This window comes from Galeopterus variegatus, unplaced genomic scaffold, assembly GCF_000696425.1.
Source record: "Galeopterus variegatus unplaced genomic scaffold, G_variegatus-3.0.2 Scaffold330, whole genome shotgun sequence".
In the NCBI taxonomy this organism is placed as follows: domain Eukaryota; kingdom Metazoa; phylum Chordata; class Mammalia; order Dermoptera; family Cynocephalidae; genus Galeopterus; species Galeopterus variegatus.
This window is the reverse complement of record NW_007726441.1, coordinates 21343-39573: the sequence shown is the minus strand read 5'-3', so window position 1 is coordinate 39573 and position 18231 is coordinate 21343. Positions and strand designations below refer to the sequence as shown.

The following is an 18231-nucleotide window of genomic DNA, read 5'->3' as shown; positions in this document are numbered from 1 at the left end:
ACGGAAAAAAAAAAAAAAAAAAAAAAAAAAAAAAAAAAATATGTATACACAAAATGACAAAATACTATGGTATATATTCTAGGTGTACACATGTTAAATGTAAATGCTTATCACAAGATTTGGAACAATACACGAAAGGAGTTACCTGCGGGAAGGTTCGCAGTTTAAGGCTAATAGACAAGGGAGGCTGCAGCCTATCTGTAATATTTCAATATTTTACATGGAGAAAGTATTTATGCATGAAAATAATTTTAATAAGTAATACTGTTAAAAATAGGCTTTACATGTATAATGATTTAAAGCACACCTGATGTTTTAACTCTCTTATTTTTTTCAGATATTAAATATTTTCTCTCCAAGAATGGTAGAAATTATGTTAAAGTGGCCTCTGCTACAGGATATTTAGATAGGTGAGTGGTAGATGAATGATAGGTCTCTAAGAGATTTTTCTGCTATTACCTTCGTTTCATAAAGAAGTGAGATATACTATTCTGAGTTTAAAAACTGCCAATTTTGGCTGAGTTAAAAAATAGCTGAGAAAATGTTTAAAAATAAATATAGTTATGGATATAGAAGAGATATAGTGAGCATCTGAAAAGCCGGGAAATTGTAACATTATACCAAATGGCCTAAAAGAAAATACACAAGACTATGTTTGTAATGCTGCTTTTTATGAACAAGTAGTGAAACTGACAGCATAATAGCAGCTTGTGAACATCTTCATGCTAGTCAAAACCTCAAGAGCAAGTGAAAAAAATGATAAAATGACCTTTAGTTAGATAAAGTACAACAGGCATTCACATTTTAGAGCCATTGCTTTTTTTTAACAGTGGTTCAAAACATAGCTTTAATGGGTCACTAGGGAAATTAAATCAAGAATGATGAATTTCAGACATTCAGTTCAACAAGTGTTGATGCTGGACATTTTTCAGCAGAACTGGTATTTGTAGCAAGAAGCAGAGAAATTGAATGGATGCTTCTAAGTCTTAAGAAGGCTGTCCATCCTCTGGTTCTTTCACACTAACAGAGCACTGCAAGTCTGTTAAAACTTTAGGAAATAATAGACACACGTTGCTAGTGTTCAAATAATGACATTTAAGGAATCAAAAATAATACAGACTTAATTAGGTACCCAAGAAGGTCACAATAAAAAGTATGCTTGAAAAATAAAAATTTATGACTCCAAGATATAACAGAGTTCTTAAGAGCAGTATCAGAAAGATTTTAGAAAAAAAAAAAGGTTTGAAAATAGCAAACAGGGGCTGGCTTGTTAGCTCAGTTAGTTAGAGCATGGTGTTATAATACCAAGGTCAAGGGTTCAGATTCCCATTCTGGCCAGCCATCAAAAAACTAAAGCAAACATTTTTCTGGGAGGAAACAAGAATTCTAACATTGGGCACAAGATTTAATGACAGGAATCAAGGCTGAATTTTTCAGTTATTAAGGGAAGTAAGTTGAAAAAGTGACCTCTAGTGGGCTCTTAGCTTCACTCATAAAGTTGGCTCTTTTTATTTTGGAAAAAATAAATGTTTTTATTATAAATATAACTTGTTGAGGGTATAAAATCTGGATAACATATTTTAAAACACAGTAACATAATGCATTTATTTTCACTGTTCTCAAAATTTTTAAATCATTATCTCAAAAGGATTTCACAAATTCTCCTGATATAATCTGTTTAAAATAAGGTAAACACTAAAAAGTACCTTTTATACACAGCTTGGTGTTTTTCAGACAAAAATGCATTTCTGATCAGCTTGCGGCAGATAGAATTTAGACTCGTGAGAAATGAGTGATGGGATCTCATTGGCACATGCATTTCTGGGCCTGATTGTTTCATTCCTTTCCCTCCCACGTAGCTTGTCTGTGGTACACCTTTCCAAGACTGACCAAACAGCACATGCTAGTTTCTTGAATTCTAACATGAGGCCAATCCTCTGCAACAGCCCAGATCCTCTGCTGATCAAGTGGCATAAGCCAGTACCAGTTGTTTCCTGACTGACTTCAGGATCTTGAAGGAAATTCATTTAAAAAGTATACGTTGAAAACAAGGTGTCGATTAATGGTAGGGTAAACAAACAGTAAAAAAAGAGATCCGTACCAAGTTAAAGATGTGATTTATCTTAAAAAGCACCATAGAATACACATACACACACACACACACACACACACACACACACACACACACACACACACACACACACACACACACACACACACACACACACACACACACACACACATATATAAAGGATAGCCATTTTTTCCAGAGAATAAAGAAAATTAAGATGAAATTTATTGAATAAAAAGGGAAATGAATACAGAAACTATGTTTCCATGTAAACAGAAATTCTGTGTAAGTTCCAAAGAGCATATACACATAATAATCATTTTACTCTTTCTTATCTAGGAAAATTGTCAAATCAGTAATCATCTTGGGTTAGGGGATTTTTAGAAGCAAAATTTTATAGATCTTCCCCAACTGATGTGATATTGCATAGGACTGATGAGACTTCAGTAACTTGAAAACCTCTGTTGGTTCAATCCTACTCCTATTCAGAGAAGTATGAACATGGAACAGGGGTGTGGTGTAAGCTTAGTATTTTTAAATTTACTTTTTATATACAGTTCAAAATTCATTCAGGCTGGGGCCGGCCCGTGGCTCACTCGGTAGAGTGCGGTGCTGATAACACCAAGGCCGCGGGTTCGGATCCCATATAGGGATGGCCAGTTTGCTCACTGGCTGAGCATGGTGCTGACAACACCAGGCCAAGGGTTGAGATCCCCTTACCGGTCATCTTTTAAAAAAAAAAAAAAAAATTCATTCAGGCTGAAACTGAATTAAATAAGGATTGAATTTTACCCTGTTCTCTGTGGTGTGTTTTTTCTTTTGTTTTGTTTTTCCTTTTTACTCGACTATCTTTTCAAATGGAAACTACAAAACCATGAGTTTTTCCTCATTACGAAAAGCTACTTTAGTCAGATTCTTTTAGCACATACATAATTTAGAAAAGAGGATATCTGAAGGGCTACTTTAGGGGACTGGTTAATTATTTCACAAAGTCACATAGATATCTGAAAATATTATATATACAATCATTCTTAGGGCTTTAAAAGTATAATATGCTAATGAATTCATGTTTTTATTTTTTTAGAATAAAGTCTCCTTAGTGACCATTTGACAACTTGTCTCACCAGTGTATACAAATGTTCAGAATGCATCTTACACCCTTAAGTGAGTAGCCAGCTTATCAGGACCTCCCATGCCGTTCACTCCAAGCCTGAGTGAGCAAACAGGTCTGGCGGTGTGCCCTAAAGGCCAGCATTCCTGGGCTACACCAGACCACCAGGGAAGGGAGCTCCAGAGTGCAGGAGTGTGGAGCTTCCAATTGAGTCTGGGGGAATGAATTTTTATGCAAGATGTTTAGAGAAGATAAGGAATCTGAGGATTGGAGGAGTCCGTAGTTCAGACCCTGACTTTATTTGTCTTAGTTAATTTCCCATTAACCTTTCTCAAGAAAAGGAGCAGTCTGTATTTCTGGAAATCTCCTTTCAAAGTTTCCCAAAGACATCCTCTTCTTTATATAGAAAGGGCACAGGAAATGCAAAAGGAAGGAGAGTGTTTATAGCCCTGAAATTGAACCACAATGTAGTGGAAACTTTACAAACACCTACAAAAGAGGACTATGAAAATAGTAATTTTTATGTGTCTAGTGCCTACTATATGACTTGGACTTCCATACTTTATTTCCAGTCTTTACTAAACCCTATATCGTTTTCAATATTCCAGTTTATAGGGGAGAAAACTGAGGTTCAGAAAAGTAAGGTGACTTGCCAATAGTACACATTGTAACAGAACACAACCACTGAGTGGTAGCACCAAAGTCTCCAATACCTGTTTTTGCTTGACCTCCCAACACAGCCTAGAACGTCAAGGAAGGGCAATGGTCTCTCCTTAAGTCATCGGGAATCTCAATATCTCAATGATCATTCTTATTCGCTGCTTAACCAATAATTCTAAACCCTGATTTAAGTTCTGTCCTACCAATGTGCTTGAAAGAAAAAAAGGCAAAAACAAAACAAAAACTTGTGACTTTTCTCACACTACCTAGAAGCCAAATACATCCACTCAAGTACACAAAGGTGTTAAAGATATCAGACATAATTCTCAAACGAAGGCTCTACCTTTAAGGTAGGTATAGAAAGCATTTAGGCAGCTCTTATAGCTGTCATCATACCTTTTAGAATGCAACAGGAGTACAAAGAATTCTTATGCTTTGAGGTATTGAAAAATAAACAAAGACATTGAATCTCTGAGGCATTTGTTAGACTCTTAGAACACTAGAATATTCTAGGCTGCTTGCCAAATGATGTTTGGTTGAATATTAATAAGCTTATTATCATGCATATGTATAAATATGTACAATAAGATTGAGAGTTAATAAAACATTTTATAGCTAAGCAGTCCAATATTTTAACAGAAGGAACCATTTGCAGTTTGCCTGTACTTCTCAGACATTTTTCCTTCTTAACACTCTCTGAATGTAGTAGCAGCATTTCCAAAGTACTTAATTATACTACAACTTCTTTCTATTAAGAGCCATAGAAAATGCCTGGAATTTAACATGTATGACTTCAGAAATCTCTTCTCATTCATTATGACAAAGACCTCTACATTTCTACACTCAGCTTCCCTGGAATGTGTATCAAATGAGTGTGCATTTGGGTAATAAAAAGTAATAATAATAACACAGTCAGAACAAAGTTATCTTTTAAAATACCCATTCTGTGAGTCTGCACTTAGGATATTTCTCTGACCGAAATGAAATATTTTAACTGTAAGTTACTAGGTAGGGTACCGTCTCATTATTAGGCACGTTATTTAGAACTGCTTCACTATAATTCAGGGAAAAAATGCTATCTTAAGGAAAATAATAATGATAATCATTTGACAGATGTATGTGTACAAAGGAACAAATACATCAAAATATGTTAAAATTTAAGACAAATCAATCTGAGAGTTTTTTTCAAACCCATAGAAATTGTTTCCCTAATGGCATATGTCATGACCTTTAATTTGTCCTTGTCACATACAACCATTGTTTCAGGAATGTAGTATCCTTCTCCCATATATTATTGCTGAAGCTACTTATCCAACTGAGGAATTAGAAAATATATAATAGGCTGGTGATATTGATAATGAAAGTGATGTGAAGCAACCAAATAAGCTAGTAGAATGTACTCACATTACAAACTGAAATTTTTACCTCAGAAACTAGATGATCCTGGTTACTAAATTGTTTGTACAGAAAATGCAATAAGGAAGAAGCAATTATATATACTAAGAAGGCAGATGGTTTCAGCTTCATATTTGGAACTTATAACTATACTTTTCTGCTGTTTTGCTTGTTCGAAAAGAGAATAGGTAAAATGGCAACGACTACTACAAAATGCATCTAAAAATCAATTGTTAAGAAAGAGAACACACAAAAATAGTTTTTAGGGGAAAAAAATGAAATCCTGGGTATTTTCTCTGTTCTCCTCAGCTATCAGAAACAATATTCCCAGATGTTATTCAAAATAAATGTAATCTGAAAAATTAACCAGTTTTCTCTCTTTTCCTTTTCCTTTCTGGTCTTTTTTCATGGAGATGGGATAGAAGAAGGGAGAAGTAAAAGAAGTTACTAGAAATATTATAATCAGCCTTCTTGTGTGTCTTCTCTCTGGACAAAGGTTCAAACAGAAGTTTGATACCAATCTTTTCTAAGTCCCCTATTTTATTAATGCCCATGTAATATGCAGCTTCTCACAACTAATTATTTAAAAGTTGAGTGATTATAGAAAACTATCTATCTGTAGTATTTTATGACACCTATATACTTCCTTATTTCCCATAGACTTGCTGGGATTTTCACATTAAGCCCATCCTATTTGAAAGGGAAGCCTTTCACTGAAACTTCTATCTTAATGCTGTACTGAAGGAAGCTGTGTCCAACAAATTGAGCCAAAACAATTTGATAACTTAAGCTCCCTGTGTTACATCATCTGAAATAGAACCTTTTCAGAGGACATGCACGTAGTATGGTTAACTAATTAAGGATTGTGACATTCTTGGAACATACCAAGGGCTACTAAAAGGAAGTATCTTTAAACTTCCCTTTTCTTTCTTGGTCTATAGTAACAAAGGCTCTTACAGAATTACCACAGAGTTAATATTATCTTCCATACTTGTTAAAGGTCAGCAACAGTTAGTTAGTTAATAACAACTTCCTAAAAGTTGAGGACAGGAACAATAAAGGATGCTATGTTCAAATAGAAGTTGCAAGGATAACTTAGCTGGATAGAATGCAATTGCTGAAGTTAAAATTAGCCAGGTCACCTTACTCTTATGGAAAAAAACCCTCTGGGAACCTGGCAACCAAATAAATAGATAGGAACTTCCTTCCCATTAATAAGCTTCTTTTAGTTCTATGCTGAAACGTTATTCCAAAGATACACACCCTATTAACTCACCAACACTACTTCCTAAGCTAAGTTTTCACACTCATCTAATTATTAAAAAGATCCTGAGTTTAATATATAAAAGTGTTCATTAAAAATATATAATCTGATCATATTAGAATTGCAAATATACTATAAATCATGTAGTCCAACCCCATTTTTTCAGGTGAGGAAACAGGTCCAGAGATGTGACTTGCCCAAATTCAGTCAGCTATATTTACATTGGCTACTACTGACCTTTTCAGGGTGGTAAATATTTTTATATTTACCCATATTTTTTTTTATTATTTTAGCTAAATGTTTTTGAGAAAACTATGTCCAGCTTTATCCTCACCATACAGCAGTAGCATATGCATTTAAGTGATTGATAAATAAAAATAAAAATATATGACTCAAAAGTTAAAAGTGATGTATCAGCTAAACATGAAAGACATCCTTTAATTAACAAAGCATAATTATTCATCATCAAAAACATTTAGAACATTTCTTGTACTATCCATTTTGTGGTTAAAAAAAAAAATCTTGAATTATAATCAGATGATTCTGCCTGTTTTCCACTAGGTGGCAATATATCTTTTTCTTTACAATCTAAATGTTTTTTCCAAGGTATGATAAAAATATCTCTATTTTTCCTTTGAGTAGACCCAACTGAAAATAAAGATTAAGGAAAACTTAAGAAAGAGACATGGGATATTAGAGATGTACAAGGAGAGGGTACAGGGTTGTCCTTATGAAACCCCCCACCGAAAATTAAAATAATAATTCTGCTTCACATCATAATTACTATTTACGTTAAATCTTACATGATCACATTAAAATTTGGTAGTGATCTGTTGTTTCAATTGAAATACAATTTGTTACTCATTATTAATAGCAAAAAGTGAAGAAAATTTTCTTAGTCCTGCTCTTTCTAGTCCTGTTACTTAAAACAACATCCTCAAGATTAGATTACAGTATTTTAAAATGCGTTACTTATTTCCATAGCCTATATCAATCATGAATTTTGGGAAGAAAAAAAAGCCCATTAAATTGCATTCCTTATCATTGTACACTTAAGGCTTTTTTTGTTTGTTTATTTGTGTCCATAGTTGGAGATATGTTGTTTCTGAACTAAGATGAACACTATTTTCTTTAAAGTCAGATAGGTTTCAGTAAAATATTCAACCAGTGTGTTTGTTAGGGCTGCCATAACAAGATACCACAGACTATGTGGCTTAGTATTGTGAGAAATGTATTTTCTTATGATTCTGGAGACTAGAAGTCCAAGACCAAGGTGCTGTCAGGTTCGGTTTCTCCAGAGGCCTCTCTCCTTGTCTCGCAGATGGCCACCTTCTCTCTGTATCATGATTCTGGAGACTAGAAGTCCAAGACCAAGGGGCTGGCAGGTTCGGTTTCTCCAGAGGCCTCTCTCCTTGTCTCGCAGATGGCCACCTTCTCTCTGTATCCTCACATTGTCACCACTCTTTCTGTGTTATATTGTTCAAATCTCCTATTCTTATAAGTACATCAGTTATAGTGGATTAGAACCCACTCCAATGACCTCATTTTACCTCAGTCACCCCTTTAAAGGCCCTATCTTCAAATATAGTCACATTCTGAGGTACTGGGTTAAGACTTCAACATGTGAATTGGTGGAAGGGAACACATGATTCAGCCCATAACAAGTAGGAATATGCATGCATAGCACACCTCATATTTATAAATGGAGGCATTGTGTTATAGAATCAAGAACTCTGGATTGAAAGTTGGAGTTCAAGAGCTAAGAAAAGCTTTTAGAGATTATGCAGTCCACTGATTCTCAACCATTGCTACACAAAAGAACTTTTGAAACACACCAATGCGTGGACTCCACACCCATCTATTGTGATGAATTAATTTGGAGTAGGACCAGTCGTGAGCATTTTTTTTTAACTTTCCAAATGTTTCTAATGCGAGACCACAGTGGAAAACTACTGATATAGACAAATATTTCTCAAAGGTGGTTAGGGAATTACCCAGAGGATTTATTAATATGCAAACCCCAATACCTGGCCACTGCCGTCCTCATTCTGAATCTCCATAGATAGAGCCGAACCTATTTATCATGTTCCCTAGTAATTATTATGAACCCTAAAGTCTGGGAAGCTCTGATCTCATATAACTCTCTCATCTTACAGGTGAGAAGACTGAAGCTTAGAAAAATTAGATTATCCAAGGTCACACAGTTAGAGAACCGTTGAGTCAGAAGGAGATCGGGTGTTAGATCTCCTGATATCTAATCTAATTTTTTACCAGGATTCTCTGTGCTTATAAAGAACTAGGTGAACTTTAAAATAATCTTGTTGCTAATGGCCCCAGTATTAGATTGCACCTAACCTTTTGTTCAGACATGTCATGACATACATATCCACAAGCCTAGTAAGGCAGGATTGTCAGAGCTATGTTTATAAAAAGATGCCTTCTAGGAGCCCAGATTGTGTTCAGGGATAATGGGCAACATCAGAATTGATGGTTGATTGTGAATACTGCTTTATATCTGCTGCTGCCAGGCTCTTCTTGCCTGCCTCCTCAGACTCAGGCCTGAGTCCCGGCTGGAGGGAGACTGCAGTGAACAGATAAATTAAGTGATAGGAAGTGAATGGAGGAGGCTGTTTCCCTAGCACCAGTAGCTTCTGCAGCAAGAGTCAGCAGCTTCTGAATCCATAGAGGCTTAGAATCACTTACCATCAGAAAGTGGCAGCCTCTGTGCAGGCAACGGCTGGCAGAGAAGCCGCAGTGGTTGATTGGTGGGCTGGAGCTGAGAGCAAACTGGTAGTTCAAGAGATTTTCAATTCTGCTTCTATTATCCATTCAAAAAACATGGCTAGTGGGGGAAAGCAGTGTCCTGGGAGCTTGGTGTATGTTGGTCAAGTTGTCAGACAACTTTTGAAAACTAAATGTGTCAAAGTCCAAAAAAAAAAAACAAACTCCTCAGAAGGTGATGATATATGAATATTTAAAATTTTTTCATAATGATTTAGCTTTAATGTTTTTATTTATTTTTATTTATTTGTATTTTTCCCCAAAAGTGCACAGAATGCCATTAACTGTTTTCTTAAACAGGAGTTTCCTCCTGCATTTACAATTTTTTGTTCATAATAGTGACCAAGACTTGAGTGGGAAAGGAAGAGAAAATGTGAAAAAGCACTCTGAAACAAAGGTAGAACATCACTGAAAAGTTTTTTTTACAAAGCTATATTTATAAGAAATAAATCTAATTTACCTTCAATATTGCAGTAACACAGTTTTCTAGACTGATGAACTCCTACATTTTGATTTAAGTCTTTATAGGGCTGATTCTAACATCTTCTCAGTTTTTCTCAAAATGTAGATCAAGAATTATCTCTAGAAACATCTGAGGATTACTGCTGAAAATGTAAAATTCTAGGCCCACACATAAAATTCATCAAATCTCTGACAGTGCCTATGGGAAGCTACAGGTTTAAAAGCTATCTATATGATTTAGAGAGATTTCTTCCTCTAAAACCTCTATAATGTCCAAAAGGTATTATTACTTTTTCTTGTGAGCTGTTAATATTTATCATTTATAATGAAAATTTCTGAGAATGGGAATCTAAGGGAAATTAACTTCTTTTTGAATCTTTTCCTTACTGAGCCAATAAGACTGTGAAGTCATTATCAGAGATCACCTCTTTATAGCATCTTTACCTGATTTTCTAGTTGGCCTTGTTCCTGAGTCCCTGAGCAGAGCTAATATGACAGGTACTCAGAAACTGTACATATTAAGCTTCAAATATCTCTCCTAAAATGTGTTCAAAGGAAAGTCCCCATCCCAGAGAAGAGAGAAATTTGTAAGATGAATCTATCTATATCTATCTGAAATCCCAAGTTTCTATTTCTGAGTTGTTATAAATAAATGCATTTTGAATACTTAAAGGATTTAAGAAATTCAGATGTGAGTTGTTGGCAATCACGTAACTTGATGAGACTTGTTTTACCATGTTATTATCTTTACTATGCATGGAATTAGATTTTTGAAAGCTAGGTTTTTTAAATATCTCCCTGGTTTTAAGTTTAGGCATGTTTGGAGGCTTAATAAACACTTTCAAATGCTGCCTCAAAATTAAATACCTCTGATTTGGAAGCAGTTTTAGGCATTATCACCCTGGGTGGACAAGTACCTCTGCATGCCATTGCTTCATCTTTACTTAAACTGTTCCAAAATTAGAAATTAAGCCCCCCAAAAACAAATGGAGGAGAAAATATGTTCATGTAAATTCAAATCATGTTTCTTGCTGTTAATTAACGCAGGTGGAAATTTTGAATACCACCTATTTGCTGGAGGGAAAAGGATTAAGGGAGATCTAAGAAAGCCTAAAGGTATGAGGCAACTGAAGACGGGAGGTTCTAAATGGAATTCAGAGGCAGATTAAATGAAACTGAGATAAGTTTCATGACATTCACCATTTATCTCTACCTAGCCTTGCTAAAGCAAGTAGTTTAACTTGCACTGTTTCTGAAAGCATTTTAATGGAAAAGTTAATTTACTTCTCCCTAAACATGACTTTTATCTTTCTAGGAGGATCCCTGCATTAATATTCCCTTCGTTTTCTTTCTTTCACCCTCATTTGTCTCTTATGCTGGACTCCTGAGCCTAGAGAAGGAATGAACAGTATGGATACTAAGATTTTTCTAATTACATGATTTGCATCAATTTCTGGGCTGGGTGTCGCTGTTTGGCTATGTTTGTCTTTCTCAAAGATCCAATGAAATCTTGCCAGAGGGGACAACAGATCTTAATTAATTTGATTGGGAGAAAAGAAGTCATCAAATGCTTTTTAAATAAAAAAAGTTTCACACTTCACAAAAAAAAGTACACACAAAAAGCTACTTTTAGTTGCACAGGCAGTGGTGTAACACCACACACCCACCAAGATGAATCCTCAGAGAAAAGTGAAGTCATGGTACATTTGTTCACCTTTCAGCCCCGGAAGCAGGTGTGTACAAGGATCATGGTCAAGGCTGGGACTGATTTCTGGATTTCTCCCCTGAAGATCACAGTCACGCTTTTGTCCAGAGAACACATAAAAAAGGGACAGAAGGAATTTGGAATTTGTGGCTGGACATTTCTGGGAAGAGAAGTAAAGGGACAAAGAACTAATAGTTACTTTTCTCACATCACATAATTTTTTTCTTCCAATCTCTCACCCTTTTTGTTGTTGTTGTTTTCTTTTATTTTGTTTTGTTTTACAAAGGATCTTATTTCTCCCCAAGAATTTATTCCCTGCAGAATTTGGGAAAGAGGGAAAGATGTTGTATGTATTCTTCAAATCTCCATTTTAAAGGAGTAATAGAGTTATTTGTGATAAAATAATGCATCATAGCTCAAGGTCCATTTAAAAACACTAAAAAACTTGAGCTGGAGTAAGAGGTCTCTTTTGATAATATCAACTGATGGACGAGTATCAATCATTGATCACCATGATCTGCAAAAGCAGTATTGTCTTCATTAAGCACTGGGCACAGCATAGCTTTCTAAGCAAGGTGCCGTTTGTCACACAGTGACCAGGAATAGAAATGGGCTACCCTTGTGCATTTTGACCATCCTTTCTACACCACGGCATATTCCAGGTAGGACTCTTCTTATAGCCTTTTTCATACTTGGCATTATGCTGGAATAAAATTTTTAAGTACTGGAAATACTGTACTTGTAATTTAGGATTATTACAGCAAGCCAACTAAAATTACATATACATGAGTAGACCTATAGGCTTTTATATCTCAGATATTTTTTTCAGTGACTCTCCTGTAAGTTTCAGACACAAAGAGAAATGCTGAGTAGTTACATAAACATCCACAAAATCCTACCAGCTATTACTCTCACTTCTGGTTAAAAAACAGCAAAGATTGTTAAAGGAAGTCAAGGCCAAAAACGATTTCTTGTAGAGGTGTTAGAGTATCTTGGCCACCTGAGGAAAATAAGTTGAGGCTAATAGCATATCTCTTTCACCAACAGAGAAGGCAATCATATACAACACTATAAAAACTTCTATATGCCTGACTTTATTTGCTTTTCAAGACGTTACTATGTGATAAACACACAGGTGGTATTATTCTCATGTTCAAATAAAGGAAACAGATAAATAGACAGAAAAGCCACAAAATTTGGAGCAGGTCCCCTGACTTAAGAAGCACTACTTTTTCCATTACACTGTATTATATTCTCATTTTTCTGTTTCAGGATAACAGCCATACTAATCACCAATGCTACAACATGACAGAGTGGAATCCTTAGTAGCCCTCCTCTTGGGTAGGTTTTGACAAGTAAAGCAAGTCAACACATGAAAAGTACTTAGAATAACGCCTGCCAGTTATGTGCCTCTGTGTGTGTGTGTGTGTGTGTGTGTGTGTGTGTGTGTGCGTGTATTAAAATGCGTATACTGGTTATGTTTCGCCTGCCAGTTATGTGCCTCTGTGTGTGTGTGTGTGTGTGTGTGTGTGTGCGTGTATTAAAATGCGTATACTGGTTATGTTTGTATGTGGAAATATGTGTGCATATATATGCACATGTGTGCTAACATGCATAGATATATATTCTAGCACACACACGTACAACTTGAAAAGGGATAAGTAAACAATAATTAATATAACCATGTTGGCTATTCAGATAGGTCAGCTATACCAGACCTCTAACTCTAGAAATTTTAAAAAAAAAAAGTTGTGTTTTTTTAAAGCTTTTCTTCGGTTTCTTCATCCACTAGTCTTGGGTAATAGACATGTTTCTAAAAACTTCTAAATCCCAGATCTAAAGTCGGAAAAGCAGAACTTGCCTTAAGAATATGATCTGTGAGGCAGACAGGCAAAGAGCTCCCCTGCTCCTTGCCCAGCCGGATTACAAAACCAGAAGGCATTCATTCAGGTACACCAGTCTAAGGCATATGTTTCTGCCTCAATATTCTGGGCCTCACGGCCCTCCTGTCAACTAAAATGCATTTGGAGGAGGAAAAGGACGTGTCCCAGTTTCACAACCCACTCCCAGTTCAGGTCTTGGGCAGGTCAAATTTTCTACACCCCTTGAAGGTCGTTTTTCACCTTCAAAGGAAGACAATGAAATTTCCAAACTAGGAGAAACTGTGCAGGAGGGGGCGGAGTGTGTGGGGGGGGGGATTGGCACTTGCTCATCACCTCCTCCAATCCCTGGGTGCCGGCGTAGCCCTCAGTGCCAGTGAATTTACAGTGCAGTCGCCCGCTGGGCTCGTGCGGCCACTGTGGGAGTTTAGTTGCCTGGATGGCGGAGAGTCACCAAGGACACTTAATTCATACAACTGCGGGAAGGAACGAAGAGCTCCAGAAGTGCTTAAGAGGCAGAAAAGTGTGTGGAGATGAGGAGGAGTTGAGGGAAGGGAAGAGGAGAGATACCATAGAACAAGCCAAATTGATTCCAGAACTTGGGACTGGGCAAAGGGAGAGGAAAGGAAAAAAAAAACTAACAACTCCCGGCAGCCGCTTGCTCGCGCTCAGTGCTCCCGCGTTGCGCCGCGTGCCGACCTCATCTCCGCTCCGGACCCCGGAGCTGGAAGCGGCCGCACTGTCTCATCCACCTGACCAGGCTGCACGCCCCGGGCTGGCGGAGGAGAGTGCTGGCCGACTGCGGGTGGAGGGAGGAACGGGAAGCGCCAGACCCCCGAGGCCGCTCTGGGACTTTGGCCCTAGGAATGGGGTCGACAGGGGCGAGGAGAGGACGGCACTTCCCGGCCTCTTTTCTGTATGTCACTGGTTCTGGGCGTGACCGGTCCTGGGTGCTCAAGGTTTTCCGGTCCGGGATCGCGCTTGCTGGGCAGGGGAGGGAAACTTGACGGAGAACAGGCAGCGCGGTTCAGAGGGCCAGCGGTGCGGAACCCGGGCGCGCGACGGCGGCCACGCGTCTGTGCTGCAACACGCCGAGCTCTGGACGTCGGAGGGCCGCAGAGCGCAGGAGTGGGCCGCCGGGACCTTGAGACTTCCCCGGGGAGAGGCCGATTTCGGTCTCGGCTCTCCAGCGCCTGCGACTCGCGCAGAGAAATGTCCGCGTCCCTCCCCGGGCCCTCTGGTTCCCGCAGGCCTACGGGGAATAGGCTGTACCCAGCAAGCACGTACTGGGAAATACAAGCGCCCACCCACCCACGCCCTGGAGAAGAAAAAAGAGAAAAATGAGAAGGATTCAGAGACCAATCCGAGAGCAGGCCCTAGGCGCCGTGTCAATCAAGGCATTCTTCCACTGCTTGGAACATCACAAAAGCGGGTGCAGCAACCGGTTGGCTATCCTTTTCCCCAGCCTTTAGGACCTGTGGTTCCGGCACTCGAATTTTCGGGCCACCTGCCTGGACTTCATCAGACCAGCTTGGCTTGATACCTGCATGGCCCTGTGACCTTGTTTCCTTGGCAGCTGACATTTAGGCCCATGGCCACAGCAGGCGATCTCAGCTAGCTCAGCAGATGGGCGGTATTATGGAATCCTAGAAACTCACCTCTGAGAAGGTTCAGACACAGGAGAGGGTTACAATACATCTGAAAGCTTGCAGATGCAGCATTAAAATAAAACATTTCTGAGTTTGCCTTGGCTGAGGGCAAAATTAGCTTTGGGCATCCGTCCCCTACTGCTTCTCGCCAAAACGGTCTTGTGGGCAGATTGCTCAGCATAGTACCCATCCCTAAACTGTCTGCCACGAACACACCTAACTGGATCACCTGGGCAGTTGCTCAGCCAAGGCTCGGCTTTCTTCCTGATCGTGTGATTAAGTTAATGACCATACAAAAGAAAACACAGGGGAGGCTTGCAGAGTGTATACATGCATCCCGCAGAAGATATGATTCCAGACTATAAGGAAGCCCTTCTCAAAAAGCAATGTTTGTTTACCTTTTCCTAGACCTTAGTTTACCCATGTCTGAATCCCCAACAGATAATGAAGCTGCATTAGTAAAAAGGAGATTCCAGAAGGATGGGGTAGGGAGGAAAAGGGCATTCAAGCTTTTGGGGTTTTGTTTGTTTTTTGAAAGTTAGGCCCCAGGACAACCTGTATGAGTTTGTTTGTTTGATTGTTTTCCAGAGAGTTTTGCTCCAGAGATCCACTAGCATCCCAGGCATGAACAATTTAGTCTACCTGTCAGATATTGTGCTTTAAGAATCTGTGGAGATCCATCTCCCATTTGCCCCCAAATAGCTTCCTCACTTATTGCCACCAAATTTTCTTCACAGCCAATCTTGGTCTTTCTGTAGAAAGCCTCCTTTAACTTCAATTGGAGCCTCATCAACTCATCAGAAAAAAAAAAAACTCCCCAGTGCTAGAAGTACTTTTAAAATAGTAGAACCTGACTCAATAATTTTGCAGATGAGAAAACCAAGCTGCAGGTAAATCAAATGATGTCAGCAATAATGCAGGATCACATTTGTCATGAATAGCTGAGGCAGGACTGGAATTTTGGACTCTTATTCTCACCACACTTTGTTGGGGAAGAGAGTATAATATCATCTAACTATTGCCTAAGAAAACTGAGAGCAGGCCTCAAAGAAATGTAGCACGAAAAAGCATTTGGATGATTGTAAGGAAGACAACTTGTTTTTTCACCAACCTGGGTCACACTTTCCTTACACCGAGTCTTTACCTCTCCTTGCTCTAATTATAACTTATTTTGTAATAGTCTTAAGATAATTAAGACTTTAAAATCCTTTTAGGGAAAGCCACTGAAAATCCTGTAATGAGACCTTGTGTAAGTTTCCCATTGCAGACCTTTCACAAGTGTCCTCCTTGAGAAATAGGGGAGGACTGGCAGAATGTGAAGGAAAGAGGAGAAAAAGGGGAAAACTACCACTGATAGCTAAACTAGTGTTTCAAGAGCATTTACAGAGTGACTATGGAGATGCCCACAGATTAAGTGCATACTACTCTAAGACCTAAAGGATCAGCACTTCTTTTTATGCCTAATGGTTGCTGGGCATACGACATGCACCTACACATGTATAGTACATTTAACTAAGAACTGTTGTCAGCAGATCAAGAGTACAGAGGGACTTTTCATTAAGGGAATGTTGGGGAGAGGAGGAAAGATGTCACATTTTTCTGTATTATAATGTTTCAGGACTAGTTTTTTCCAGAGGCTGTGTAGCTGTCGAAGCTGTTAGAAGAAAAGCTGTGCCCTGCAGTACATAGACTGCCTTCAAACCACAGATATTTCACCCTGGTATCTAGAGAAACTCTCTGCAGGGTCTCTAAATAGGTAATGACAGAATGCTACAGGGTTCTAGAATACAGAATACTCTTCCATGTAGTGTAGGCATCACTAGTAGAACCTAAAATGGGCTTTCATCTGATCTCCCAGATCCAGGCCTGAAAGTTACTTGTGTCTGGCCATTTGTGAAGGTGCTAATTTATCCTGCTGCTGAAAAGACTGCTAGCATCCTAGTGACAGGTTAGCTGCATGGCCAGCATCTTTGTCTGAATGATTTGTCTTTGATCAAAACAACAACAACACTTTTCAGTTAAAGATTTTCAAATGACAATCAAAACATTTTCTCACTTTTAGGCTCAAAATTGGATGATTGCAAATGGGACAAGCTTTATCATTTTTCTCTGCTGCTATTTCTTCCCTTCTTTTCAGAGATTCAACGAACATAAATGGTATCTACTCAATGTATAGCCCTTAGCCACACACACCACACACAAAAAAATTAAAAACTTTCCAAATAGTTGCTTTGAAGAAAATAATCATTTATTGTCAAAGCATCCAACATACCCAGATAAACTATAAAGTTTAATAAATCTTTCCAGGGATAAAAGAAACACATAACTATTCAGACTCCATTTCACTGGCACAAAATTACACTTTGTATTAAAAGGAAATACATATTTACATAATTGATGACATTCTTCATTGAAGTCCATAATCATTTCATGATACATGCACTTCCCCCTGAAAACTTAAATTGAATGAAGACTCCCCTTTTTATTCGTTTTGTTTATTTTTGTAAGAACACAAACTGTCCTCAAGAAATGCAGAAAGCATCTCACCCTCCTCATTTACTTTATATCTAAAATAAATTTTGCCCTTACATTTAATTATTATGTCTAAACCTTAAGTGCTTAATAATTTAAGTAGAAACGTATGACAAATGCATCAATATGTTGCAATATATGACATTTTTAAAAATGTACCTTTGTTTTTGGGAAAGTGAAAATGCGTGCATTCAAAAGAAAACCCCCTCAAACAACCCGCCCACTCAAAAATCCACCATCCTGTCTCGTGCGTGCGTGTGTATGTGTGTGTGTGTGTGTAATTTTGTGGTTGCGTACGTATGTATTTCTGGGTGCAGTATTTCGGGGCGCAAAGTGGTGGGGGATGTCCTCGCGTGTTTGTTCCTGCAGGTGGCTTGACTGTGCGTGCGCGAGCGTGGAAAGCCGGGGTCCTTTCAGCGTCAATTATGCGAGGTCATGTGCCTGGAGAGGTGGTGGCGCTCCCTGAAAGACTCGTTGCAAATGGGGCACTTGAGTTTCTCCTCCCGCCGCCGCTTCACCAAGGGCTCCATTGCATACTCCTTTTTGTGATGCGACCTCATGTGGTACACGAGGTCAGAGGTCATGCGGAAGGAGGCGTTGCACTTGGCGCACCAGTTCTGCGCCGGCAGACACAGCGAGGTGAAGGAGGGCGGCAACAGCGTGAGCGCCGACGGCAGCTGCAGCTGCAGGGGCCCCGCGGGCGCCGCCGCCCCCCCGGGCC

General features: G+C 38.6%; 1 protein-coding gene across 1 annotated transcript in view; it reads right to left on the bottom strand.

Annotated features, from left to right (window-relative positions):
- Window positions 1–17204: 17204 nt before the first annotated feature.
- The window catches only part of PRDM8 (PR domain containing 8), a 14941-nt gene continuing 13914 nt past the window's right edge, over window positions 17205–18231 (bottom strand). The window contains exon 8 of the mRNA XM_008567546.1: window positions 17205–18222. Coding sequence (XP_008565768.1) covers window positions 17930–18222 — 293 coding nt within the window. The 3' untranslated portion in view covers window positions 17205–17929. The remainder of the gene's footprint in view (window positions 18223–18231) is intronic.